General features: G+C 42.9%; 1 protein-coding gene across 11 annotated transcripts in view; it reads left to right on the forward strand.

Moving 5' to 3' along the window:
• Positions 1-27,900, forward strand: part of MEGF11 (multiple EGF like domains 11) — a 266,626-nt gene that overhangs the window by 198,347 nt on the left and 40,379 nt on the right. For all 11 annotated transcript variants that reach the window (XR_013775891.1, XM_079318187.1, XM_079318184.1 and 8 more), the window contains 3 exons: positions 15,218-15,338; positions 16,802-16,965; positions 17,434-17,536. Coding sequence is in view for 10 of the 11 variants with exons in the window: in XM_079318187.1 (XP_079174313.1) it covers positions 15,218-15,338; positions 16,802-16,965; positions 17,434-17,536 (388 nt within the window). In the remaining variant the exon portion in view is untranslated. The remainder of the gene's footprint in view (positions 1-15,217; positions 15,339-16,801; positions 16,966-17,433; positions 17,537-27,900) is intronic.

The following is a 27,900-nucleotide window of genomic DNA, read 5'->3' on the forward strand; positions in this document are numbered from 1 at the left end:
ACCTATAGCTATTTACATCTTCTGTTGGCATTGTATCAAAATTGCATTTTAAAAGCACAATTAATGCCTTTCAAATATATCCTTATATTTGCTTAGGTGTATGGGTCTCTGGCTGGGCTCAGTGGGAATCTGGGCACTTAAACACTGAAACACAGACTTCATCTGGGTCTGTAAGTCCATAATTTTGTCTGGCATGCCTGAATTTCTCAACATAATGCTTTCTGTACCACAGGGGTGCAAATTGCTCCCAGGGTTTACGTCAGAGTAAAACTTTACGACCTACCTGCACATTGAGTAAAAGTCAGCCCTTGTAGCACACAATGAACAGTAGCTTGAGCACTTAGTAAAAATAAGTATAAATTATAGTGCTCTAAAGCTATTCAAATGCACAGCAAATGCTCACCAAATTTTGCAATGGATAATCTCTTGGTCAGTACAGACACCCACACACAGACTCAGACCAGTCTTAGCCTGCTCTGTGCCTACTCACTGAGTGAAATGACCAATTTACTGTTCCATAGAACAAGAAGGACCATAATTATGGTCTTTTAGAGGTCATAAACACTTAAAGGTCCAGCCTGTTGAATATTCCAGCCATAACAGGCTCCCTTCTGGCACATACCACATCTCTTATTCCCTGAAAAACACATACAGGAGAGAAAAAAACAATCTTTATCTTTATATTAAGAAAAGTGTAAGCCTGTTCTCCTGTCCTACCCCTTTAAAATTCTCTCTGTTGTCTAAAAGAAAAAAAAACAGAGTAAATAGAGAGGAGCACCTTATCTTATCTTCAATTGAATTTTCCCTGGAGGAACCAAGTCCCAGGTAGGTCTGGAGAAATTTGAAGCATCATTGCCTGTAGGTGTTTTCTAAACACACAAGGTACAAATTTATCAGAGTATTCTCACTCTTCTACATATTAACTTTCATCTTTATTCTAAATGTATCATTTTTCACCATTTCACAAGGAAGCAGGGAAAAAAATGGATGAGACTTCTTTGTATTATAAGCCTATGGTTCGGTAGTAAAATTATTTTATAAATTTCACAAAATTCTGAATATAAAAAATGAATGTAAGGTTGGAGATACTGGATCTGGTTTGGGGGCTTTAACTCATTTAAATGATCCATTTCTCTTTGAGATAATTCCAAAAGTACTTCAGTGGAAGCTCATCGCAGAGCAACAGGGCACCTCATCAAAAGGTTTAAAAAGAAAAGACGAGGGGAAAAAATCTTCAATAGAGCTTGTGTCCTTTTATCCTTGATTTACCGAGCATATCAGTTACCCCCCTTTGTTAAGAGCTCTTTTCATTTCTAGGTATAAAATAAATTCAACCATTTTATCAAGATGTTCTTGTTACCAGCCACCAGTATAAATTTTACTTGCTGTAGGTGGGGGAGAGGCTTTCTGGCACAGCAGTTGTCCAATTAACTGGAGTATCACAGGCAACAGGAATGGTTTCCAGGATCTGGTTTCATGAATTACCTGGGTGCAGGGGGAAGATGCATTTTCTCCTCACTGGTTTCCCATTTGTGTCCATGACCCAATGTCTCAAACCCATGGAGAAGGGCAAGGAGCAGAGGCAGAGGAGACGAGGAGAGGCCCCCTCACTGTGTAGGTGGGTGTGAGCATGGCCTGCAGCTGGCAAGGCATGAATTATTGATTGATAATAAAAGTGAAACAAGTTGTCTTAGAAGTTGTGGAGCTACAAGAGCCTTGTTTGCCACTGATTTCTATCCTCAGTCCTCTGGCCTCTCCTGCCCCACTGCAGTAAGGCTGTCAGGTCTCCTTTGATGCTTTATCTGGCAAAGGTCACTCAGGTGGGCTCAGGGACCTCAGACTCACTTCATCCCCTGACTGCAAACCAGGTTCAAAGTACCAAGGATCACATTTCCTAAAAAAGGAAAGGGTTTTGCCTTTTTTGCTGAGCAAAAGTTGAGTAGTAAGTCAAGACATAGGAGAAATTGATTCCCATTCTCCCAGCCTCTGAACTCTTCCTGGTTATTGTTTTTGCCTTTGTTCCACCTCAGTTATCCAAAAGTTCTTAGCAGAGTTAATTTTAAGAAGCTTGGGGATATCCCATTGTAGCCCTGACTAATTCCTCAGCTACCCCTGAAGTAAAGAAACACAGACAGGGGAAAGGCCAAGGAGGACTGTCCTGGTATTCCCAGACACAGCTCCAGAGGGAAAGTCCTTGCTTGGATACAGGGAGCAGTGAGATGCAGCTGAAGAGTCACCAAAAAGACCTGGCAGATTCAAAGTGTTCTGAGCAGGTTTGAGAGGCTCATTTTGTCAAAGCCAGCAAGAAGGAAATGCAGTCTCTTTGATAACAGATATCAATGTCAGTTTTATGTCTGGAGGTGATGTGAAAGGCAGAGATATGGGAAATTCAACTAAAATAACCTCAAAAATGGAAGATGTAGCTGTGCCCTGGGAAACCATGATGGAAGTCAAAAACTATATTCACCTGGTATTTAAAATATGAATAAAGATAAAAATCAGTCAGAACAACACAACCAGGCCCCCTACACAAACTATGGCTGCATCCCAGATCCCTCTTTCCTGATTTTGGTCTCTGAGGAATGCCCTCTCCTTTGAATTAGGGTTTTCTTGGTATCTTCTAGATAGAGATAAAAGCTCAACTGATTGTTTTTTGAAGCTTACAGATTGCTTCACAAGTGGATGTGTAACAAGAAGTGGATCTCAAGCAGGCAGCAAAACCTCTGTATTCCATACAGCCTAAGAGTGGGCTGGGAAAATATTTTTCATATGAAGGAACTGACACCTTCCCATTGGACAAAAGTTTTCTGTCATCTGGGCTCCAAGTTGGAAGGTCTGAGTTTACAAACAGAAATCAAAATATCTCACACACAATGTTTCGGTACATTTTCCACATAAATAGAGCTGATCACAGATCATTTGCATTTATCAAGATTTTTACACAGTCACAGACCAGATGAAAACTGCCTCTGAATCACATCTTGATGTCCCTTTTCATTGATGACATCTGAATTTTCTTACCCACTTCTCAGTGCATACAAAAGAATATATTTGTGTGTATGCAATGTCTGTGCTTTGTTTTTTTTGTAGTCCATTGGGGCTAATAACAGGCTATAAATTTTTTTCATCCCCAAGCTACTCCGTGTGATCAGTTCAGACTGAGAATGATCTTCCCTTGGCTGTGCTGTGCCCTGCATGGAATGACTTGGTCTCAGTCCAGCTCCCTGTGGATCAGTGTGTGCATCACAATCCCCATTTCCATCAGCAGCCACCAGCAAATTTGCTGGCACATTGAGCCTTTTTACCATTTTCCCTTCACAAACCATTGCTTCAGGTCAAGCCTGGTGATGTGGCTGTGTGATCCATCTCAAGGTCCCTGCAGGGCTTTTTCTGGGGACAAAGAGCACAGGTACTGAGAGCTTTTGGAGCAGCACCCCTCCACTGTGACCCACCCAGCTCGTCCTGCATCTTTCCCAAATGGTGAGTGAAGTTAGAAAATCAGTCCAGTTGTGAGGTGACACCGCCACACATCATTCAGGGGACAATGGACATCACCTCAGTGCAAGGGAGCTGGATGTGGGCTAAGTCAGGAGTTCAGTAACAACTCTCAAATGGATTCTTCTGGCTCTGCTGAATTACAGGAGGAGATAATCTCCATTCCACACCAACAGGGAAGATCATTATGGGGAGGCCACCTGTGTATTCCAGCCTTTCAGACCGAGCTGCTCCCCTATTGATTTTGATATCAGTGTCTTCTATCAGTTTTATCGAGGTTTTTATATCAGTGCTGTCAGTCAGGCCCGGTGCTGTTCTCCCCCGAGCTCTCTGGAGCAATTAGGGATTTCTGCGGGAGCCGCGGCGCTGGCGAGCCCGCGTTGTGCCGGAGCCTGCGGTGAGCGCCCTGTCAGCGCCCGGCTGCGGGAGGGGAACAAAGGCTCTGCTGCCCCTCGGGCCGTCCTGCGGCCGCTCCGAGCGCTCAGCTATTGTCCGCGCTCTTTAACAAGGTCACGGAATGCGCAGGACACAGTGGCTCCCGCTCAGCTCTGCCAACTGCAGCCCTTTCTTTGAATTCAGTGGAACTTTTCAGAGCCTTTTATGAGCTATTCCATTTCATTTTTCTCTGCTCAGTCTCTTGTCAATGCACAAGCTCCAGAAATTGCCTGTGACAGCTCAAATTCTGCTTTGCCAGCCCTGTTCAGTTTACCTGAACACAGCTGCTGCCTTCAGTGGGGCTGTCCCACATACACCAGATTGGGGCTTGCCTCAGTGTCTGCCTCTAATAATGAGGACTTATTCTCTCACACACAGAGCTTATAATTTGACTCTGAGCAAGTCTCAGGTCCTCTCCTTCTTCTCTTATTTACTTTTACTGGGCTCTGCTGCAGTTTTATTTACCCGAATAACTCCAAAGTTTTCCTAAGTGGGTCCAAAGGAGCCAACTTGGTAAGAAAGCCTGAAAGCCTCTGCCTTTGTTGCTAGTTGACATTTTTCATGTGTTTTATCCTTAATTGGCAATGTGGCTATGTCAAATTGCATTTCCCTTCCTGTAGCCTCATTCAGAACTAGTAGAGCTCAATATTCTGCTCAGACTGAGTTATTTGATCTGAATTTTGCAGAGGGATGAACTGCTTGCCAATAGCAGTGCCTCCTTTCATCTGTTAGGCTTCCAGATGTATATATCTTTATCCATACTATCTATGGTTCTGTGCATGAAAGTGTTGGTAGCTGTCTCTCTGGGTAGTAAAAATTGCAAACTGACTTCATTAAAACCTCCTAAGGACAGGATTTAAGTCACAAGTTAGTTTTGCATTTTATTTTCTGTGCAACTTTACTGTCAAAGACTTTGTCTTTCACAATCAGACATGTTTGTTTTCTTATGCCAAAAAACAACTGAAATTTTACCAGATCTCAAACTCTTTTGCCATAGGGTTTTGAAGGGGATATCTCTTATCTGCCTGTGTGTGGTCACCTGGTTATTTGCCAGGTTTTCAGAATTACATCACAAAAACCATTAGCTTAGAGTTGATGTATTTTATTTTATTTTTTAGATGCTGTTTTTTTGCTTTGATCCTCTCACCTGTGGATGCTGCAGCTCAGCACCAAGATCCACCACAGCTGTTTGCAGCCTCAGCCCTGTTTCTTTGTGTTTTCCATCCACATTGTTGCTTCCATGACTCCAGTGCTCATAGCAAGGGACTAGTTGAGAATTTCTGCTGTTTTCAGGAATTCCTAGAATTTCCAGTTCTCCTGGACTCATTCCTTTGGGGTGTGGAAGTGAGTTCAGGTGTGCACTGACAGATTGGTTTGAGGCTGTGCTTGGACATTGTCCTTAATTGCTCCATACAGCTATGGAAGAAGTCTAAAAGAAAGTTTGCAAATAATGCAGAACTATTGGGATTGTCAAGGCAGTAGGAATTTTGGGGAAAGATTCCTGCTCCTGAATGACTGGGTATGTTGAAATTCAGTGTTTAACAATGCACAGTAATAGATGATAGGAAAATAATGTTAAGTAAATACACAAAAGATGAGTTCTAATTTAATTCCTGCTATTCAGGGAAAGAGATCAGGCAATCACTGTGGGTAGTTTTCTGAAAAACTCAACCCCTCAATGAATCTGAAAAACTCAAATGAATCCAGAGTGCCTGACAGAATAGTTAGAATGATCAGGATGAGAATAAAACAGAATGGAAAAGCCATTTTTTTGGTATTGTGCAAATCCATAATATATCCAATTCTCAAATTACTGCACACAGCTTGGCTGATTCCTGCTTACAAAGGATAGAATGGAAATGGTGACAAAGATCATCTTTTATATGGAATGATTTCTATAGAGAGTCACTCGATAAGCGAGAACTCAGCTCCAAAAACAGATGGCTGAGGAGGGACACGATAGAGATCTGTGGAACTGGGGATGGTGCACAGAACATGAACAAGGAATGGTTATTTACTATTTCTAATAACACAGGAACAAGGGCCAACCAATTAAATGATTGCACAGCAGGTTAAAAACAAAGAGAGTGCTTTTCACAGAATGCATAATTAAGTTGTGAAATGGTTCCCATAAAATGGGAATAACAGTGGGATGATTTTGCTTAGAGAAGGGGTCACTGAGGGTAGGGATGTGAGAGGCCTCTCACTCCATGGGGGAAGGGGAGGAAGGAATGCATTCTTGCTACTTATCACACTATAAGAAGTTTCCCAATTAAAAATCAGGCAGTGGGTTTGAAGCAAACAGATAAAGATGTTTCTTCTCCTTTGTATTTATAATTAAACTGTTGATCTTTGTGCCAGGAAACATCATAGAGGCTGAAGGTATAAATGATTTTTTATTTCCTGTTTTAGCTGATGTCCTTTTTGCAGAGCTGTTCAGACTTGACAGCCAGAACCCACATTTATTATTGCAAAAAAGTCAGGAGGCACAGCTGGTTTACAAGGTGGGTCTTGGTCTGTGTCACTCAGGTGGTGTGGATAGAGCAGAAACCATCTCAGATTTCCAGGCAAACGTAATTCAGTTAAATAGCTGGGGCAGAATTGACAGGCAGCTCTGGGTTTCCACTCTGAAGGTCACTGCCTGGCACTGAAATGCTAATCTGTATTTCCAAATGGCTCCTGTGAGCCACTGCTCTGCTCTGCCCAAATCTGGGGAAGGAAATGATGGAACTGCACACAGTGTGTCAAAATCTTTCCTTTGCCACAGTGATAACCCCAATTTTGATGCCTTCATTTTTAAAAGACATAAAAGAAACCAGCTTTTTGTTTTCATTTTTTAATCTTTACCAGTATATTCAAGGACTGTGGTTTGGTATTTTGACATTTAACAACCTTCCATCCCCAGTTTGGATATGAGTAGCTTGTTGGGCACATCATGGAGAGCACATGTGCTAGAGATGTACTTTTCAGGGATGTAAATAATTCCCTCTAACTTGAAATAATGCACAGGATGACTGGGTCATTTTACCTTTGAGGATATTTAATTGTGATCTGGCCATGTGTTTTGGAACATCTGATCAAAACTGGTTATGGTGACAGCAATGATCATCAACAAGGGTGTTTGACCCTTTACAGCTTCCCCAGAGTTAAGTTTAAAATATTCTGAGAGTTTGCTCCCTGCCTCACCTGTATAAATCTGCAGTGGTCTTATTCCAGGTTTAAATTCCAGGTTTAAATTGCTATAACTAGAGAGAATTTGGTTTCCCAGCTGGTCCCACACCGGACGCAAGAAATCCCTCTGGTACAGATGTGATTTACCTGCCTTGATAATCTAAATCTACCCAGTCTAAATCCAATCCCCTGTTTTTGGAGAGGTCCCTCCTGGATAAATGTGTTTGATATTCTATCAGGTGAAAAGTGCTGACTGCATAAAAAAATATTCTTGTTCAGAGGTTGATGATCATCTTTTTGTACTCTCCACACTACTTTGCTTCTGAATACATTTAATTATATGATGCCTTATTCATTGCCTTGTTGACACTAAAGGGCTCTGCAGTTAAGCCTAAATACTAAACCAGGCAGCTATTCAAGTGCTGTAAAGTCAGTCTAGATTTTTTTTTTTGCCAGCAAGTGCTGCCCTGATTTACGGGAAGTGGGAGGGAGGGTGTAATCTCTTGCCTACTTTCTTTATTGAATTCTCTTTCCTTTCTTTAATAACCATGTTTAGGTAACTGGTACTGTAGGAATGGATTTTTTAAATTGCAGATAACTGACTGGTATTGGGCATACTTTTAGTGCAAACTAGAAAACTGGTCCCTGGTGGTGAGGGGGATTATAATGCTTCCTGACAGAAATCCAGCTCAGGTTTGCTGACTTTAGTATGCAAAATCCAATTTTTTTAAATGAAGGTTTTATTTGTGTTTGTTTTCACTGGATTTCATGGAGGGGGAAAAAAACCCTCCCAAAGCTAGGATTTGCTGCTTTGATTCATCAGTTTTATTATGCCAGGGCATTGTTCCTTTTGGCTGTATGGATCACATTGGAGCCAAGCTGCTGGAGGGCAGGAGAGTGCTGAGATTCTGTGCACCCTCCACTGGAAAAGATGAATTTCCAATGGAGCCCCAGTGTGAGAGAACCCTGAGCCAACAGGCAGTGCCTGACTCCTGGGATGCACAGATCCTTTCATCCTCCACAAAAAATCCCTCACAGCTGGGATTTGCTGGGCTCGAAACCATGAGCCCTGTCCAGTTAATTCCAGTTTTCTACATGCACAGTGTCCAGACTGGGGGCGCTGCACAAGTTCTCCCATCTTGATATGTTCAAATTATTCCCCAGGCAGCCAAATCCAATCCAAAGGCTCTCCTAAGCTGTGACAAAGGATTCCCAAGCTGCCTGGGCAATGATTTGGGAAAGGTCCCTTCAGGGAGGATGGATGGATAATTTTTGTTCTGAAACCCCTTGTAACCCATAGGTTGAGTACTCCTTTTTTCTTTTCTTTTCTTTTCTTTTCTTTTCTTTTCTTTTCTTTTCTTTTCTTTTCTTTTCTTCTTTTCTTTTCTTTTTCTTTTCTTTCTTTCTTTTCTTTTCTTTTCTTTTCTTTTCTTTTCTTTCTTTTCTTTTCTTTTCTTTTCTTTTCTTTTCTTTCTTTCTTTTCTTTCTTTTCTTTTCTTTCTTTTCTTCTTTCTTTTCTTTTCTTTTCTTTTCTTTTCTTTTTCTTTCTTTTCTTTTCTTTTCTTTTCTTTTCTTTTCTTTTCTTTTCTTTCTTTTCTTTTCTTTTCTTTTCTTTTTCTTTTCTTTTCTTTTCTCTTTTCAGTAATTCAAATATACAGTTAATGTATATCAGATCAGTTCTGGGGCTGTGCACTGGGAAACAGAACAACCCAGACTGGGAGTGAGAGGTTCTGGGGACAAAGAGGCCAGAAATGAGAAGATGGTCCTGGTTCTTCTGTGGCCTTAATGAAGGAGTAATGTGAGTTATGCCAGTAACAGGCCACAGCAAATATATCTATGTTTATAAAATAGGAACCCAAGAAATTTAACAGACTTCGTACACTTTGAAAAATAACAACCACAGTTACTTTGTGGTAACTTTTATCCCCTCTCACTCAGAGCTCAGAGCTTTGCTAGCAAAGACTATGATCATTAAAATAAAATTTAATTGTATCTAATAAAGTACTGACATTATTTATAATATTTTGCTTTCTCTTTATAACAAATGAAGTTCCCATTTTGGTTTGTGTGCATGTTCTGCTGAATACTTCTGATCCATCATCAAATTTAAGAATTAGTATCAGGCTGAGTGATTCTGAACTTGGCATTTACTGTGAAATTTATTGTATGAATTAGCATATTAGCACAAATTCAGAGGTGAATTAAAATGCTGACATCCATTGGTAAAGGTTTGTAAATCCTTGTAAGGTTATAGGAAGCAAAAGGAAAGTTTAGTTCATTCCCAAAGGGATCTGTGCTTGGCATGTCCGTGTTTAGCTCAGAGAACTGCAGTGTCACCGGCTGCAGATTGGGGAAAGCTTTGCAGATGGCTCTTGGAGGGCTTGATGATTTCATGAAAGACTCTGGCATTCAGGCTGCCAATGGTTCTTTCTTTGGATGAGTCATGAGCTGTAAAGTCACTTCTTTAAGTGTAAGAAAACTCTTTCCCATCCTTTCCGCCTTCCCCTCTTTCCCATGGAAAGGGCACAAGGAAGAGGAGACTCAATAAGGTTGTTGGTGGTTTCATTTTGTCCTTTTAGATGTGTATCAAACCCCAGCACAGCTACATCACATCGTGTTGCAAGGTGGGTAAAGGAACTTTTGTCAGTGCTCAGTCACAGCAATCACCTACACACGGAACACTTGGCACAGGAGCCTTCCCCGAGCTTTTTATGGCATTTTATCATTAACACCAATAATAGCCTCTGCAGGGAGTAATTAGTAACACCCAGAGGGGAAAGGAATTCTGCCAGAGGACATCATTATGTCTGGAAAACTAAAGATGCTGTGTAGTAAGGTCACGAATAAATTGTTTGAGTCCAGGGTGGAGGACAAGCCTGGTGTAAGTACAAAGTTTCCCCCTGCTGCTGATCTGCTGATGAAGAGCACAGTGATTTCCACTGAACACCATTAAGGAAATTAGTTTGTTCTGACAGTTTGTGTTGCTGGATACCATATGTTTACCTTGAGGGAATGTTTGTGGAGAACCACTTTGGGTTAATTGTAAATGTCACAATTAAATAAGTAAATATACAGGAGTGTATCTGTGATCTGCATCGGTGCACAGACACCGTGTCCCAGCACAGCAGTGTCCCATGTGCTGTGTGTACACAGACATACACATTTGTAGGCGCTGAATCCATACTGATCAGCTTATCTGGACACACAGGCCTCAGGTACAAACAGCAGCAGCATTTTGTCTCCCTGATCTGCGGATCAGCTCACTCAGGATCTTGCACCATGCCCTTCTTTCCACTCAGGGCTCTGGCACCGAGAGTGGAGCATCCCTGGGCTGGTGCCAGGGGCTGGTGCCAGGCTCTGATTCACCTGCACAGCCTGGCGAGGAGGGGGCTGGGGAGGGGACCTGATGTGGGGTTAGAAATCTCTGGTTAGTTGGAATCCCACTGCAGATTACCAAAGGTTCCAATATTTTGCCTTTCAGCACTGTCAGTCACCCCCAGTAACCCGTGGGAGTTGAGGAATTTCAGCACCTCGGCAGATTAAACCTCAAGAGCAAAGCTGTCACCCAGGTCTTTGTCATGCAAACTTGAGGGCAGGTTCAATAACATCCTGCTCCTCCTCTGCATTGCGGAAGCCTTGAAAAATTGATTTTCTGTTTTGCCACTGAGTTCAGTGGAACCAGACTTTAGCCCTCCAAGGGAATTGTATTCCTCTAGATTGTAGCTACTTCTGAAATCCTTAATGGCACATCCTTAAATAGCAAACTTGGTGACAGACCAGGCATGGGTGCAGACTTTGCTGGGTATTGTTAATCACTACTGGGTTATTAACTCGCTTTACTTTCTGGGATACCCTTTTTCTTTCCCTTTCAAAATGCATTTCACAGACTTAAAGACCTGATCCAAAATGCACACAAATTTGTGTATTGATCACCAGAAATGGATTTTTAAGGGACTTGATCACTGCTTATAGTAGGAATGTATTTTTAAAAGAAACAAGAAATGAAACCTTAATCCGGGGAAAACACTTTCTGAAGCATACAGAGCTTGTTAACACAGCCAACACCTAAGGCAGCATTGTGTCTTTAAGCTCTACTAATATTGAACAATAATAATTTTGGTGGAAGAAAATCTTCCCCGCTCCCTGAACAGAAACAAGACTGCCATCCAGAAAGATGAATGCTGTGGCCCTCAGAGTCTATTAATATTTGATGCTGATGGATGTGAGCTGGCAGCCTGAGTTATTAATGGAGTTTTGTTCTGTGGACCTCACCCTCAGTCCATGGGGGAGAATTAACCATAACAAGAACTGGACGCCTGAAGCTCTTGGGGTGCTGGGAAGGGCTGTCAGTTCCAGCAAAAATGGGAGTTTCTGAAGTGCTTGCAGGCATGGAAAGCCATAGGTGGGGCTGCTTAGGTCACTGACACCATTCATTCTGATTTAAAGGGGACTTTTAGGGTCTCAGGCCTCAGATTCCCTCCTCTACCTTTGCCATGATGGGGTGCTCCCATCAGGTCTGGATTTCAAACAAGAAGCAGCTCAGTGGTGTTAATTTCTGAGCAGGGGTGAGGTGTGGGACACCCTGTTCTTGGTGGCACTGAGGTGGCTTCTCCCTGGTTGGGGGGGTCTGTGATGCAGAGCAGAGAGCAGGAATGCTGCTCCACACAGAGCAGGGCATTTCCCACAGCTGGCCCTGACCCCACATTCCATTAAGAGAGTTTTTCTCTTGTTTATGTCAAATTCAAATTGGATCCCTGAAATTAGAAATAATCCAGTGGATAGATTTGGGGGTATAGTTTGATCAGCTGGCCCTTGTAAGTGAAAATATTGAAAATGAAGCACCTTGAAAAGTTTGTGATGTCCATATGGGTCATTCTGACTTGGAATATAGAGATGGAAAATACCAAATTATTTATAGCCCAATTTCTTAATATAGCTTTAACATTTCCAGGGGTATATGTTTGATTGAATTAGCTACTCCTTCCTAGCATGGATATCACATCCAGACATTGCACTATCCTCATTAACCTCCCGATCTTAATAGAAAAAAAAAAGGAATAATCAACATAAGGAGCACAGCTGTTGATTAATTTTACTAAATAGGATAGAAATATAAAGTACCATATTGCAAGAGTGAAGATTCAATACACACACTTTGAAATCAGTTTATTAGAATATATAACTCATTAACAGCTGGATGCATACACTGCAGCATTATCCACTCGGGCAGGTGGTGAGAGGGAGTGGAATTTACATATCTTTAACAGTACCTGAATGCATTTCATTTTGGAGGTCATTCTCCCAAATCAAGTTCAAAATGTTAATAACAAGGTGTGCATTTATAATTAATAAAATCTTAGAGCCAGTGCTATAGTTCAAGTGCATTTTCCTCTTATGTAATTAAGAAGTTAAGTGTATTTGGCAGTTGTCACTCAGAGAGCTCTGAAGGTCTCGCTTGCCAAACCTGGGGATAGAAATCTCATTAAACCAGGTGGGTTTTTTCAGTTAAGGTTTGTTTGCAAAGTACGTGAATGGATGGTGGGCAGCCAGAATGCCCAGTTCTGTCAGTCCATAAAGACAAGTACATTAAAGTAAATGCCAAAACTCAAAGGCTTGGAATAAACAGCCTGATGTTCAGCATGTGAGAATCACAGAATCACAGAATCTTTAGTGTTGGAAAAGGCCTCAAGACCACCAAGTTCAACTATCAACCAGCACCACCACTGTGTTCACCACTAAACCATGTCCTCAAGTGACTCATCTGTTTTAAAGATTTCAGGAATGGTGATTCCACCACTTCCCTGGGAAGCCTGTTCCAATGCTGACAGCCCTTCCTGTGAGGAAGTTTTCCCTAATATCCAATATAAACCTCCCCTGGTGCAACTTGAGGCCATTTCCTCACTTTGTTGTCCTGTCACTTGTTACCTGAGAGAAGAGACTGACACCCACCTCACTTTTTTCAGGGAACTGTATCCCTTTTCTTTGGGATAATCCCAAATGATTACAGAAAACCAGTGAATCCACTCCAGTTGTGCCTGGCCAGGGAGCATTGTCCCCTAACACGAGCTGCTCTGTGGTCACAGAACCTCAGCTGAGACATTGGAAATCCTCCTGCTGCCTCCAGCCCTGGCCAGATGGTGTTTAGAGGTGTCAGGATGTGGGGATGTGGTTTGGGGGTGATTGATGGTTGGGCTGCATGATCTTGAAGGTCTCTCCTAACCCTGATGATTCTGTGGTTCTGTGGTTGGTTAACGTGATTCCCAAAGGGATATTTTAGCTCCACATCACTCTACTCCCCTTTCCTTTTCAAAGGAATTTTCTTTTCCTTCTGGATCACTAGTTCAAATCCACATAAGGTCAGTTGTCATAGAAATTATTAGAAGTACCAGCAGTTCTGTGTAGTACATGAAATGAGTTGGGAGTTTCATTCACACAGGATAAGGGTTCCTAAGTGGCACTAATTGGCTGTCTAATTGTCACACACAGGAGAAAGGCAGAGGATTGATTAGGCGTGGAGGCTGAATGCCCCTCTGCCAGCCCGGGCTCCTGGAGCTCATTCCATAGGCATGCTGGCAGGGTAATGAGGGGCAGCCTGCTTTGGATTTTCTGCCTGTCAAGGCAGCATCTTTTCCTGCCAGGCCTTTTCAGGGGCACTTGTTTTACTCCACCAAGGTCAAAGATAGCATCTTTTGCAAATAGTGCCTTCACTCAAAAATCAGAGACTTACAGGATTTACTTGTGAGCAGTATATTTTAACCATTTCCTTTCCTTCCCCCTGAAACAAAGCTTTTGGTCTAAAATAGGATGAATCACACTGGTGCGAGGCAGAACTGCTCCAGCAAAGCAGATGGGAGTTTATGGTGCTCAGAAATCTGTTCATATTTCCTTGTGCTGTCTGGGTGTCTGCTGTGTGATATACAGGCTCCTGGAGGTACTTGTCACAGCAGAGGGAAGCTGACATGGTGCACATTTCACACCTGATAAATGGATCGTCCTATCAAACAGTGAAGCCTCTTACCTGCAAAAATACATTTTGACCAATATCTTTTCCCCTGAGCTGCAGTACAGGTCACACCATGCAATGGAGTTATTTTTTAACTTGTAGTAGGTTCACTTTTCCTGGCGTAGAACTAAATTATTTAAGTTTGACTCACTGAAGTAGTAAATTTAGGAGCTAATTTGCAATGTGAAAGTCTGATTACACACAGAGGAAAAGGAAGCAAAAATACCTTGTATATGTTAATGTGTAGACCCAGCTATGGGACTCAGTAAGTTTACTAAGGCTTAAACCTCAATTAGTGAGGTTAAACCACAATTGCTTTAAACCTTGTTGTGCTCACATTTTAATTCCCTTGTTGTATCAGTTGAACAGTATTAGTAAGAATTGTGTCTATCTTTCAACCACACAAGCTGATCAGTGCAATACAGCACACCAGAATATAGTATTTGAGCATTCTATGTTTCTGTAAAATATAAGTATTTCTTCTCCTTTCCCCCTCTTTGCCGACACCTAGAGCAGAAACCATGTTTCTGTGTTCTGCTGTGTGCCTTCTGTCTCTGACATACACATCACTCCTGTTCTGCCTTCTTCCTAAAGTCACAATCTCATGCAAATTAATTGAAAACAAATGCAGGTACCAGCTACGCATCAGAAAGGTCTGATGCACCTGCCATGTCGTTTTCCTCTCTGCCAACCTGTGGAAGACAAGCATGTATGAGATCTGTTAGGTTTTTAACAACCCTATTCTTAGAATATATTTTCCAGGAACCGCAGAGCAATCTCTGCACGGTTTCAGACTGTATATTTTGTGATTAGTGTTTCCTAAGTGATGTTTTGCTTAATGATCTAACATCTGCTCTAGGAGGTTTGTTTTTGTAACTTCCCCACCTCCTGCTGAATGAATGCCAGAAACTTGTCCCTTTCCTCCAAGTCAATCAAAGCACTAATTGCATCATAATCATGGGAAGCAGCAGTGACTGCTCAAGTGCTGAAGACTCAGCAATCAACTCCCAACACTCTGCTCACTGTTCAGAGAGAGAAAGCTTCCCTGTGCCGAGCTGGGAATTTCCTGCATGCCAGATTTCTTTAGCTGACTCTGACTTTTCTGGGTTGCAGGGAGAGGACTGCACCATTCCCTGCATGGCAGGAACCTACGGAACCAATTGCTCGTCTGTTTGTAACTGCAAGAACGACGGCACTTGCTCCCCTGTGGATGGGCTGTGCTACTGCAAAGAAGGTAACAAAACTCCCGTTTACAAGCCTGTCCTCTTTCAAAGTGGCACAGCTGCACAGTCAGGAACTCCACTATTTTCTTGTCCTCCCAAGTATCCCAGCTCAACAGGGGCTGGACTGCAAGTTCAGTCTCTGTCCTGAACAGAGACAAGAGTTCTCTGCTCTGCTGCAGAAATGTGTTACAGAGTGTGGGATCAGAATCACTGCTCCTCTTCAGGGGAAATGCAGAGCAATCCCTTAGCTGCTGGGTTTTTATCCCTTTGCTGCCCTATTTCTCCCAGATTCCAAAGCACTAGGCACAGGAGTGGAGGCAGCTTCCTGCCTGTGTCCTGCAGTCCCTGGCACTGGGCTGTGCCTGGCCTTGGTCATCCCCTCCAGCCCTGACCTGGCTCCTGCTTGCCCATCCCCACCTTGGGCTGGTTCCATTCCTGCTGCCTTGGGCTCCTGGTTCATCCCAGCTGCCAGCCCTGCCCTTGGCCTGTGGGGTGGGCCCTGGCTGTCTGCCCTTGCTGCCATCCTCATCTGCTCATCCTCCTGTACCCTGACGTGGTGACATCCAAACCTCATGCAGGTGTCCTCTGTCTCCTGAGCCAGCATAGGGTTCAGGAATGTGGTTCTGATTTATTTGGGAAAATAAGAAGTCTTGCCTGCTCCAGGGTGACTGACATATTTTCTTCCCACATGTGTCCATAATTCCTTTGTGGGTGTGGTGGTGAGCCACATCCCATGGATCCAGAAACCACCTGAGAATTTCTCCACTTCTCCATGGCACAGTGGCTCTTCTGTTCCCCCAAAATCCCAATGTGAGCTATGCCTGTATGACATACATAAGATCTAAAACAGAAGTGAGGCAAATAACAATAAAATCTGGCATTTCAAACATGAATTAATGGATCACTGTAGAACCCCTTTTAATGAGGGTGTATAAACCATGAGTTACTGCTCAACTCCATGACATAGAGCTGCAGTGTAATGAAAGTCATTGTGCTCCTGGTAGTTAAGATTTGAGCCTTAATGGCTAGAAATGATAGCCTTGGTACTTTTTTAGGTGTAATAGCTGCTTTATATTAAATATCATTCTCAAAAAAAAAAAAAAAAGGGTGGGGGGGAGGTAAGACACAGGCAGCATCACATGAAAAGTTTCTTGCAATCCTGTAGGTCAGAATGTCTCCAGTCTGACAGACAGGGACTGTCCCAGCAGCTCCCAGAAAGGCATCAGACACCTAAATCTGGTTACAGCCAAGACTGTGATACCTCCATGTGTGTGTAGAGATGCTGGGAGATGGAGCTGTAAAGTCACAATAAAAGGGTTGGTCTTTGACCCCAAGTTAGTTTTCATTTCCACCAAGAAACTAGAAATCCTAGAAATCAAGGTCCTAGAAATCAAGAGATGCAGTTTGCCAGTTGCCTGCCTTGCTGTTTTCATGAAAACATCCCAGATGCTGTTTGTCTCCCCTGTTTCCTTAGGGTGGCAAGGAGTGGATTGCTCTATTCCATGTCCAAGTGGAAGCTGGGGTCTGAACTGTAACCAGACGTGTTCCTGCAGCAATGGAGCGTCCTGCAGGCCGGCCGATGGCTTCTGCCTCTGCTCCCCAGGGTGGCAGGGGGAGTTCTGTGACCAGCCCTGTCCTGTGAGTGCAAATAACAATTTGGGGTTAAATAATAATTAAATAACTATTTGTTATTTAATTAATAATAATTAAATAACAATTGCTGCAAATCACAGTTTGGGTTAAATTACAGTCCCCAAAGCTCTGCTGAACAGAGAGCAAGGCAGGATCTCAATTTGTCTGTGATGTCTGAAGGAAATCAAATGTAAATAACAGACTGGGGTTCTAGTAGTCAACTGGATGTATTATACTTAGCATTGTATTTTATCAGAGCTATTGCTGTGTTATCTGCATTTTCTTGAATGTCATTTTTTAAAGTGATTCCTCATTTGGTTCTGTATAAAAACATTAGGCACTGAGTTTCTATCTTCTCTGCATGTTAATTTAAAAAATGCAACTCAGCATGAAGAGGGACATGATAGATGATTTTGCACATTTCAGAACAAAAAGCTGATCACTGAGAGGCTTTTTTTATTTATATTTTTGAAGGATGGAACATATGGCCTTAATTGCAGTGAGCGTTGTGACTGCAACCACGCGGATGGGTGTGATCCTGTCACTGGGTACTGCTGCTGCCTTGCAGGCTGGACAGGTAACATCAGCATTTCCTTTGTAAACCTTGGGGCTTGGCTTCATTTTGGACTTTGGAGGGTTTTGTTAACTTGTTTTGCGTTGTTATTGCATCAGTTATAGCCCTGGACTTGTGACTGCAAACTTCTAAATAATAGATTGAGACAAGATCAGCTGAACTTGCCCATATTTAAATCACTCGTGATGGTGACAATAATTGGCATTCATTAAATTTGTATTCAGATGAGTTTGAAGATGGCTCCAAAACTGTAGCCAGATGTTAGCCTTCTGTAAAAGCATCCTCAGGAGGGATGCAGATCATCCATAATCCTGCAGAGTTTTTCTCCTTGAACTGCCCTTTCTGCAGGGGTACAGTTGTGGGACAGTGAATCTGGGACCATCATACCTGGGATGAAGACAGGGCATTTCTGATGAGCCATTACAGCTGCTCCATCATACAAAACTCTGATTTTCCCCATTTTCTGATAGTTCTTGTCACAGGGTAGTTGCAGAGAGCAGATTAATGCTGGTTTGACAGAGCTCTTGTGATTACACAGCAACAGAGAGGAGTATTCGGTGAAGTTGGAGAGTTCAGAGTAGAGTTCTCAGTACAATTAGACCTGCACTTGACTCCACACTGATGTTCTCTTTGCCAGCTTTTGACAGCAGTAGGGGCAGGTTATTGACCCAACTACTTCACACTTTGCTGCCTAAAATGCTGGTTAATCTCTCTCTGCTTTCTGTTGAGGCCCTGGGTGGAAATAAAGTTATGTTCTATATGCTGCAGAATCTTCAGTGGCACTGACAGTCAAAATAACATTCATATTAACAGTGATGCATTTGGAAAATCTAATTGTTTTTCAAACAAGTACAAGTTGGAAGGATGCATGGAGCAAGGCAGCCAACATTTGGGATACTGTCACCCTTCCCATTGATTAATGCCTTAAACCAACACATGCCTTCTGCCTCTGATGGAGAGGACATCCCACAGCAACCCAGCTCCCAGGAGCATGAAACAAAAGCAGTGAAATTAAGCCTAAAGCATACAATGGAAATAATCTTTAAAGAGTTAAATAAAATATAAAAATACTAAGTTATACACATTGTGTACAACAAAGCCACTTTTGGAAGATCCTGGGCATGTATCCCTGAAAAGCACATTTTTCCCCCAAGAAAATCCATTTTATAAGCTCACTTGCATCCCCTCCTTCAGTCTCTTGCTTTTCTCAGTGTCTGGGCTGCATTTATCTTTCTCTGAGCCTCCTTGCCATCAATATATCCATCTATCAGACTTTAAAACTCCACTGTTCATTATTGATGATCAGCAGAGAAACAGCTGGTGGGTTTCCCTGTAATCATTGGGAGCTTCTTCAAGGGAAAATATGGCTTTTAAAAGTACAGTAATTTGAAGAGAGATATTTATATACACTTACTCTAAAAGTTTATTGCACATCTTCTGGATTTAGCATTCCAGAGGAAACTGCAGGGACTGACCTTTGCAGGCACTGCAGACTGAAGGTGTGGCTTTTTCTCAAAGGCATTTGCAGCAAATACTTTGTGCATATTCCCATTCATATCTGTAAATGGACATCAAATGCAGATACTAATTAATTAAAGGTAAGAATAATCTCTGATGACCTTCTTTTATTTTCCATATTGGGCAAGGTGATTGCATATTAACTTAGAAGGGATTTGCTGCAGCCTAAGCACTTTATTCATCATTGTGCTACTGTGGTTCTGGTATTTTTCTCTTCAGGATCACATTTCAGGGAAGAAAATACTGTATCCATATTTGAGACCAAGTTGGAGTTGGAATGTTGACAGGGTCCTGTAAGGTGGAAATGTTGATAGACAGAACCAACACGTGTTTTGTCAATTCTGTTCCAATGTTTTTTCCATTTGGCTTGGCACCAGACAGAAGGATAAATTCTGTTCATACTGGTCTGAAATTATGTAATTTAAGAAACTCTTCAGCTAGATAATTATATTTTTATATTAAGGAGTATGGCATCAGTGAAAGATTAATCTTATCTGCAGTTGTTGTGAACTGGGCCATGATGTGTATTGCGGTGCATTTTATTAATATGAGGAGATAAATAATTCAGGCTGAAATTTTTGCTTTCTGATTTTGGTACTAATTAGGCATGGCCTGAAAAAAGATCAGAAAAGTTCAGGATCATGGAACTTCTGAAGGTTCTCCTGCCCACTCACACCAAACAGAGAATTCACGTGGCTTTCTGATCCTAATAGCCACAAAACTTCAACTGAAACAGCATATTCTGTATGTTCATCCCAGACGTGGGACTCCCTCTTGATGTCTGTGTTTTATGTAAAGATCAAGGGGGAGATTGAACCCATTTTCTTTAAAGTGGTTTCAAGATGTTACTGATATAAACCTTCAGGGACTGATAGATGGTAAGAGCATGGAGGAGGACTGGCAAAAGAAGGAAAACGTCATGTCCAGAGTAGCATACAATGTAAGGTAATAGCACTCTGCCATCCTTTTATTATGTCATGACTGCCACCCAAGACCATTATTCAGGATGATGACCTTCTGTGGATACCAGCTGAAGGAAGGTAATTTTCAGGAGCTGAGTGTCCCTGGCAGATGGGAAGATGATGAAGAGATCCCTACGTCTCGAGCAGGAGATCACAAAGCTGTGCAAACCAGCTGGATGCATTAATAAGCACAGAGGCAGCAAGCTGCTCTGAGATCTGCACATGCCCTTCCCCCAGTTCCATGGGGAATTTCACTCCTGCAGCCAAAGGCAGGAGTGGATCAGCCCTGGAGGGGGTGTACCTGGTGTTGGTGCTGCAAATAACCCAGCCAAGTACTAAACAAGTACAGGGCACGTGGTGCTTTGGAGACAGCACAGCAGGAACAGAAGCCCAAAACTGCATTGGCAAAATGGTCTCAGGTGGTACAAACACAGTGAAACTTGGTGAAATGTTGGCCAAAATCAGGTCTGTGACCTGCTGATGCCATGCAGAGATGCATTTCCCTCCACAGGAAGGAAATGTGGGATGCAGTGGCACTGAGGGCTCAGCCTTGCATGGATGGAGTTCTCCAGGTTGGACATGTGTAACCTCATGTATACAAGTAGCACCCTGGGAATCCAAACAAGAAGTGCTCATATCTAGTGCTGGGTTAAAAAGGAAAAGTCTTGCTCTCAGAGGATCAAGTTTTGATTGCTTAGGCTGCTTTTTAAGGATTAATAAGGATCTCTTTCTCCACCTCTGCTGTGCATTTTAGGTACAGATATTTCTGTGCTTGCAGTTCTGTGTGTGTGCACAGGTCCCTTAGAGCTCCCAACACAACAGACATTTGTGGAAGAGGTGTTACTTTATGTACACTCAGGTTGAAGTGAAAATGCTTAGTGCTAATTACATTTGGTTAATTAGGGGTCCTACACACACTGAATCCACAGAGGGAATGGAAACACAGAAATGCTGCATGATAGAGCAGCTCCTTGGAATCCTTTGCAAGCAAACAGGTCCTGGAGAAGCAGGAGGAGTCTCATCTGTCCCAGGTGCAACCTCTTCTCCTGGATGCTCCAGTGACAATGACAAAGTTCTAAATTTCAGTTAGGCTCTTCTAAATTACTACTTAATCTGAAAGTGGACAGGGGAGGAACAGCTGCCCTGGTGGCCTTGCTGGGTGAGCAGGATGACAGTGCTCCTGTGCCAGGTGCAATGCTGTGCCTCTGGAGATGGCAGCTCCAGCCAGACCCTGTGGGGATGCAGGATAAGCTTCAAACCCCCTAGCTCAGTCCCACCTCAGGCAGCTGCTGGCAGCAGGTTTTGTACCAGGTATGGTTTTCTCACAGATTCCAGCTGATTAGACCTGTATAGCCTTTAGCTTCTTCCCTCAGTAATCCCTCAATAATTTAATTAGAGCTGCTGGCCTGTCCTCTAATTTCTGGAGATGCTTGACCAGAGCCAGGTAAAACTCCCTGGGAAGACAGACCCAGGTATTGCCCATCCTGCCCCCGAGACCTGAGTCCATCCCAGACTGATCACAGGAGAGCCACAGGCCTGGCTGCTCTGCTCCTCCCTGGGATAAGCCAATGTGCTCCAGGTTAATTGTGGCAGTGTGTGCTTTGTTACCCTCTCAGCTCTTACACTGGGATTAAATGGGAAATGATCTGCTGGGGGATAGATTCCACTCCTCTAAATGCTAAGGTCAGTTAAAATCCTGTTTATCTGAATTCCTTTAATCTGAAATGCTGTCTTATCTGCATCTTGTTCTGCCTTTTTTCTTGTGTGGTGCTCTGGTTTTGCAGAGCTGCTGTGGCGATGGTATCTCAGTTCCCCACTGAGCTGGGGTACCCACAGGCTTCTCTCAGTATCCAAAGCCAATGTTTATTCACTATATTTTAACATCCCAAAGATGTGTGGGGAAAATTAGCCTGGTGCTGTAGATATGAGATGGAAAACTTAAAAGTGTGCATCCCATAGTTAATCATAAAAGAAGCCCAAATAGATTTTCCTTAATTAATCAGGATGGCAAACACAGGTATGCAAATGATGTATGCTGCTGAGGAAGAAACACCTTGTTATTACCTTGGTGCTTTACACTTCAGGTTTCATTCCTGGCTCATAGGAGCAGCCTCCCTCTTTGCTGCTACATGGGAAATCAAAATATGCATTTCACTGTCCTTTACAACCTCAGTAACTTTCAGACACTGCCAGCAACACAAACCCTGATTGTCTGTGCCCTGTGCAGAGCTGCAGCAGTGCTGGGGGAGTCTGGAGCTGCAGAGTTTCACCTGTGGGGTCTGAGGGAGGGATGGGGTCAGGAGGTGCTGCTGGGCACAGACCGGGGGAGCTCCAGGGGACGAGGCTGCAGGGCTGGGAGCATTTGCAGGCTGGCAGTGACATCTGCACTGTCACTCAAACACAGAAACATGTTTCTTGCCTCCTGTGGACACATTAATTCAGGAAAACTGATAAGCCTGTTACTCGAGGGAAAACCTTTTTGAATTTTAAAGGAACAGTGGCCACTTTGACGGGGAGCTCTAAGGTATTTTTAACTTCACTTTCTCTGAGTTCTTTACAAGTAGGTGAAAAATCCTTGAAGGAAAAAACCCACCCTTCCCATAAAATGAATTTTGTTTGTACTAATATGACTTTTCTTCCATTGCAGCTGTATCCAGTTGATGATCTTAGGGCTAAATCCTAAGCTCAGCTATACTGGTTTGAAGCCTAAATAATTGTCTTGTCATTAGTAGATCAACTTTTCCTATGTGATGATAAAAGTGGGAGCTGATTTTCCATGCCTATTTAAAACCAGAAAAAAATCTAGGACTTTCTTCATGCACCTGCAGCTTTTTAACTAAAGATCCAGAGTGTTTTAGAATTCAAAATGTCATGGGTTGATTTTTTTTTTTTTTCCCCATCAGATTGTTTCATACCACTGGTTTGTAAGACAGAGTCTAAAATACCAGAATGGAGCAATAGTGAGTTCCTATTAAACATGCATTTTCTAGATGTCTAATCCCATTATCTACACCGTATTTTGTGTTTATCACTTCTGGCAGTCTTATCCCAGATTTTTAAATTAATAATTTATTTCTGTGATTATTCTGTATCCTTACATTAGCTTTAAATGGACAGGAGAACTAGAAATTTCTAGAGTCAGTCTAAAATGGTGCATTTTAGCCTCTCTCCTGGCCTCTGCCTTTCCAGTGTGAAAATCTTTTCCACATGAAAGGTGTGCTTACTCTCTGGATTCGACAAGTGCCCTTTAGTCTATGAATGTAAGATAAGCTTATTAGAAATTAGCTTTAATTTTTCATTGACTTAATTTCAAGTGAGTTGATAAGATTTTAATGTCAGGCTGTGCTTAAAAATTCTCTCTTTGACAGGAACCTTTAAGGATGGTTCCTGCTGATATAGGGCTAATTTTCAAAAATATGAATTATGAAGTTATATCAAAGACTTCATTGATGTCCTGACATTAATTATGTCTGTGTCTTCCTTGGCAGATATCTGGGGGGCTCCTGATTTTCATCTGAGTGAGGTTCAGTTATGTTTGTCCTGTGCCAGATTTTGTATACATTTCACCTTTTGTGAAATCAGTTGGATTTTTGCCACTCCTTCAGTGGGAGTTGGATCAGACCCTCAGACTATAATTAGCAGCTGCAGTAAGACTACCGCTAAACTTCAGCATCTATGCAAATCATTGCAGTAATAGTCTTACAAACACAGAAGATACACAGGTTTGTTTATCTTTGTATTTATTTTTGGGTTTAATTTTGCTTAATAAAGGACAGCTTTTAAATTTCTGAGAGAAGATAGAGCTTGGATGGCATCCTGGGTGATGCTAATTTAATGGGCTCTAAAAACATGAGACTTGACGCTAGAGGTATCCAATCCTTTTCCATTTTAATATGGAGACATTCTATATTCTATATTTAAGGCTGTGTGTACAATAGTCACCTATAAATAAATGTGGGCGAGAAGCGGGGAAAAATTATTTGTGCACATTTCAGCAGCCTGAATCCTGGCTGCTGGCATGCTGGGTGTGAAAGGAGGAGAGGGAAGAGTGCTCAGCAAACAAGCTGCAAGCTAAAATGAGGTGTGCATCTACATTTATATATTGACATCGTGGAGAGACTGTTTACAAGAGCAGGTAGTGACAAGTCAGGGGGGAATGGCATCATACTGCCAGAGAGTAGGGTTAAGTTGGATGTTAGAAAAAGTAGAAATATTCTTTATATTGCCTTCCCTGGGAGGGTGAGGCCCTGGCCCAGCTGCCCAGAGCAGCAGTGGCTGCCCCTGGATCCCTGGAAGGGTCCAAGACCAGGTTGGACATTGGAGCCTGGAGCAGCCTGGGACAGTGGGAAGTGTCCCTGCCCATGGCAGGGGGCGGATGGATGATCTTTAATGTCCCTTCTAGCCCAAACTGTTCCACAGTTCTATGATACATTGTGTTATTAATGAAAGAGTTTGCAGTGAAAAATGTTGCAAACATCTTCCTTCCCCTCTCACACCAAGGAGCAAGGCTGGAATTTCAACATCATTGACCACAAAAGGCTTTGGTTGTGCCCCAGCTCTTGCTCAGCTGTTCTTCACTCATGGTTTAGTTTGGGAGCTTGAACATTTCCAGCAGGAGAACAACCCAGGTTTTCCCAGTTCCCAGTTCTTCCTGTTTGCCTGCTGATGATCTGTTTGGACCTTTCCCAGCTTTCTCTTCCCTCCTGGCCTGAAACTGTTCCCAGCATTTGAGAAATAGGAAAGCTCTAAAGATGAAGCAGGACTGTGTAGGGCTTGACTCCTTTTAGCCCCATTTTCTGCAGGTCTGCCCTGCCTGCTCAGGGCAACTCTTCCCCTGCAAGAGTGATCCCTGGAGAATATCCTGGAGCAGAGGGAACCACATCATCCTTCACTGTAGCAAACATTTTGACTTACCTAATTTCTTGTGAGGTAGATCTCTTGCCTCAAAAGCTTTTATTGCATAAATTCCCCTGGTTGGGTGATTCATACCTGGATATTTCTCTAGATAATTAAAAATAGGGGTAGGATTAGAGCTCCACAGAGGTGCATTAGGCTTTAAATGTATCACTTGCAGAAAAACACTTACATTAATGGGTGCATAAATCGCCCCTGCACAGATGAAAGAAGGGACAATTTAGAATTTCTCACTGGCTGCAGGGAAGGGCTTATTCTTCATTATTTAGGACCAGATCATGGAGCTTTCATCTAGACTGGTGGGCTGTTACACTCAGGAGTTGCCCCTCTGAGTCCACTGGTGAACAGTGCTCAGCAAGAGAAGGAAGAGCTCCATGGCTCCAATTTGAGAAAAAAATCACTGAAAAAAAGCTTTTGAAAACCCACAGAAGTTCATAGATAATGTGAGTGTGGCTGCTGTTCTCTGCTGAGTAGTTTCACTATATAAAAACAAAAATAGCTTATTTGCAGACTAGATGAGCAGCCATCAATTCTTAATGTTTCCATTTAATTTTATGAGCGATCCCTTTATGTTTTCTTCTATCTGCTGCCCTCCCCACACTGATTTTCTCATTCTTCAGCATTCTTAAATGCTGAGCTGTCAGGAATTGTGCTGTGGTGCTTCTGACTGGCTCTGAATCAAATACTTCAGGGTTTGCCTCAGGTAGGAATAAATACAATGATGCAAAAAGTGATAGAAAAGCATCAAGAATTCTTTGTGAACTCTTGTTCATGCTCTCTGATAGCCCCTCTGAGCAGCTAATCCACAGCTTGGACCTTCTTGTATTCTTAGCAAATTGTCTTCTACATTTTAGAGACTGAAGCAGCAGAAAAGTCTCTGCTTAGGAAAGCATACAGACCTAGTCTCAAATACAACTTAAATAGAATTTATAAGGACAACAGAAGTGTGACAGCAATAAGAGTATCAGGGCAAGACAAGAGAATAAGGTTAAAGAAAACATGAATGTGTGAGTATAGAAATCATTATCAGAAATAAATGTACAAATCAGGAGGCCAAGGCAGGATTCACAGACCTGGGTGGGCTCTGGCTCTGGGCTGGGTGGGGGATGCTGCCAGGGGGAATGACTGCAGGTGGGACAGTCCAGTGGACAGACCAGAGGGAGGGAGCAGCTATTCCAGAGGCCACATCCTCTGAGACATTCCCAGAATTTCCCCATTTCCTTCAACTCCCTGCTGGCCCCTGCTCACTGCCAGCCACCCCCACCAGGCGTGCAGCATCAGTTTGCTGTGTTGTGGGTACCCTGCCAGCAGGTCCAAACCACCACTGAGGATCCATCCTGCCAGACACACGAGCCACCAGCATTCCACATCAAAGCCAAGCGTGACTCACCAAACCTCAGGCCTCCACAGCATTGCCTGCATAAATCCAGTGCCTATTTCTGCATAAAAAGCAGTTCTTTACAAAGCTATTCAAATGCCAGAAATAAGAGATTATTATGACTTCATGTCATGTTGAAAGACAGGTGGAGGAGAGCACAATGTTTGTGTTCGATTCAAATGTCTGATGAAATCATTCCTGTCATTCCTAATTGATGTTGCATCTGTCTTTAGATTGGAACTATTGAGGAGAAAAAAAAAAAGCTGAAGATCTTATTCAGAGAAATAATTACAGTTATACACTGGTAGATGTAAAATTAAAGTACATGGGGGGAAGGGAGCTACATCCTATAATTTATCAAATTCCTAAGTCCCTGAAAAATAATTAGATGCTGGGCAGTGTGCAGGCACTGCTGCAGAGGCTACTGTCAGGGGGATAGCAGTGGTCAAAACCAGGCCACTGGTTCTCATTTATTCCATCCATTTTTGCTCTTCTATTGTGTTTGGAGTATTAGTTTCCAACTATCCAGAGACACAGCAGAGAAACAATGGCAGCTTTATTAAGAGCCAGAGACGTAATCCCCAAGCACGAGTGCAATTGCAGAAGCTGGAGAGGGAAAAAAGGGAGTTCTGCTTATGTCTGGCTTTCAGGAATTTTACCCTCCAAAGTCCTTCAGTGTGATGTAGTTACGAACAGCACTAAATCTGCATTACTTTGACAAACTTTCTTGAAGCCACAGAAGATTATTAATGGAAGCAGCCTGTGAAAGAGCTCTTCAATAGATGCCTCACATCCCAGTTGTATGGCCTGGGGGTTTTTTCCCCTCTTTTTTTTCTTGCTCCTTTTCCTGCTTGTGTGGATGTTGGATTAATCCATCACAGCTTGATTTGTAAATTTGAATACAAGGACTGACTTCATCTGGTCAAACTTGAAGCTGCTCCATGTAAAACAGACACAGGTTTCTATCAACAGCTTCCCACTGCCAGAGGGCAAGGCTAAATGGATATTGGGAAGGAATTCTTCCCTATGAGGGTGGTGAGACCCTGACACAGGGTACCCAGAGCAGCTGTGGCAGCTTCTGGGACCCTGGGAGTGTCCAAGGCCAGGTTGGACAGGGCTTGGAGCAACCTGGGATAGTGGAAGGCGTCCCTGCCCATGTCAGGGGGTGGGCAAGATGAGATTTAAGATCCTTTCCCACCCAAACCAATTCTGGGATTCTGGGATTCTCTTCTTCCTCTACCTCTCTCCCTGCTGCTTTCCTGTATCAGGATTATCTGCAGTTCCATGTTGGAAGATCCCTGCCCAACCAAATGGCTTCACCCTTGGGAAGTCTGGGCTGGGTTACCCCAGTTATTCCCATGTCCAGACAGCAGCTGCTCAGTCACTAAATAGGACATTGTTCTGGAGGGGCAGTTTGTGTTTTCCACAGTAATTCAGGCCCACAATGTGTGCAGAGGATGTTGGTGTAGGGAAAAGGGAGTGCAGCCACTCCTGGGATTGCCAGCTAAATGCCATGTACAGAGCAGTCCAAGGGGAATCCCACTGGAGAGCAGCCAGTGTTTGCAGCAATCCAATACCCCAAATCCCTGCTGGGC

Source organism: Erithacus rubecula, assembly GCF_903797595.1.
Source record: "Erithacus rubecula genome assembly, chromosome: 14".
Taxonomy (NCBI): domain Eukaryota; kingdom Metazoa; phylum Chordata; class Aves; order Passeriformes; family Muscicapidae; genus Erithacus; species Erithacus rubecula.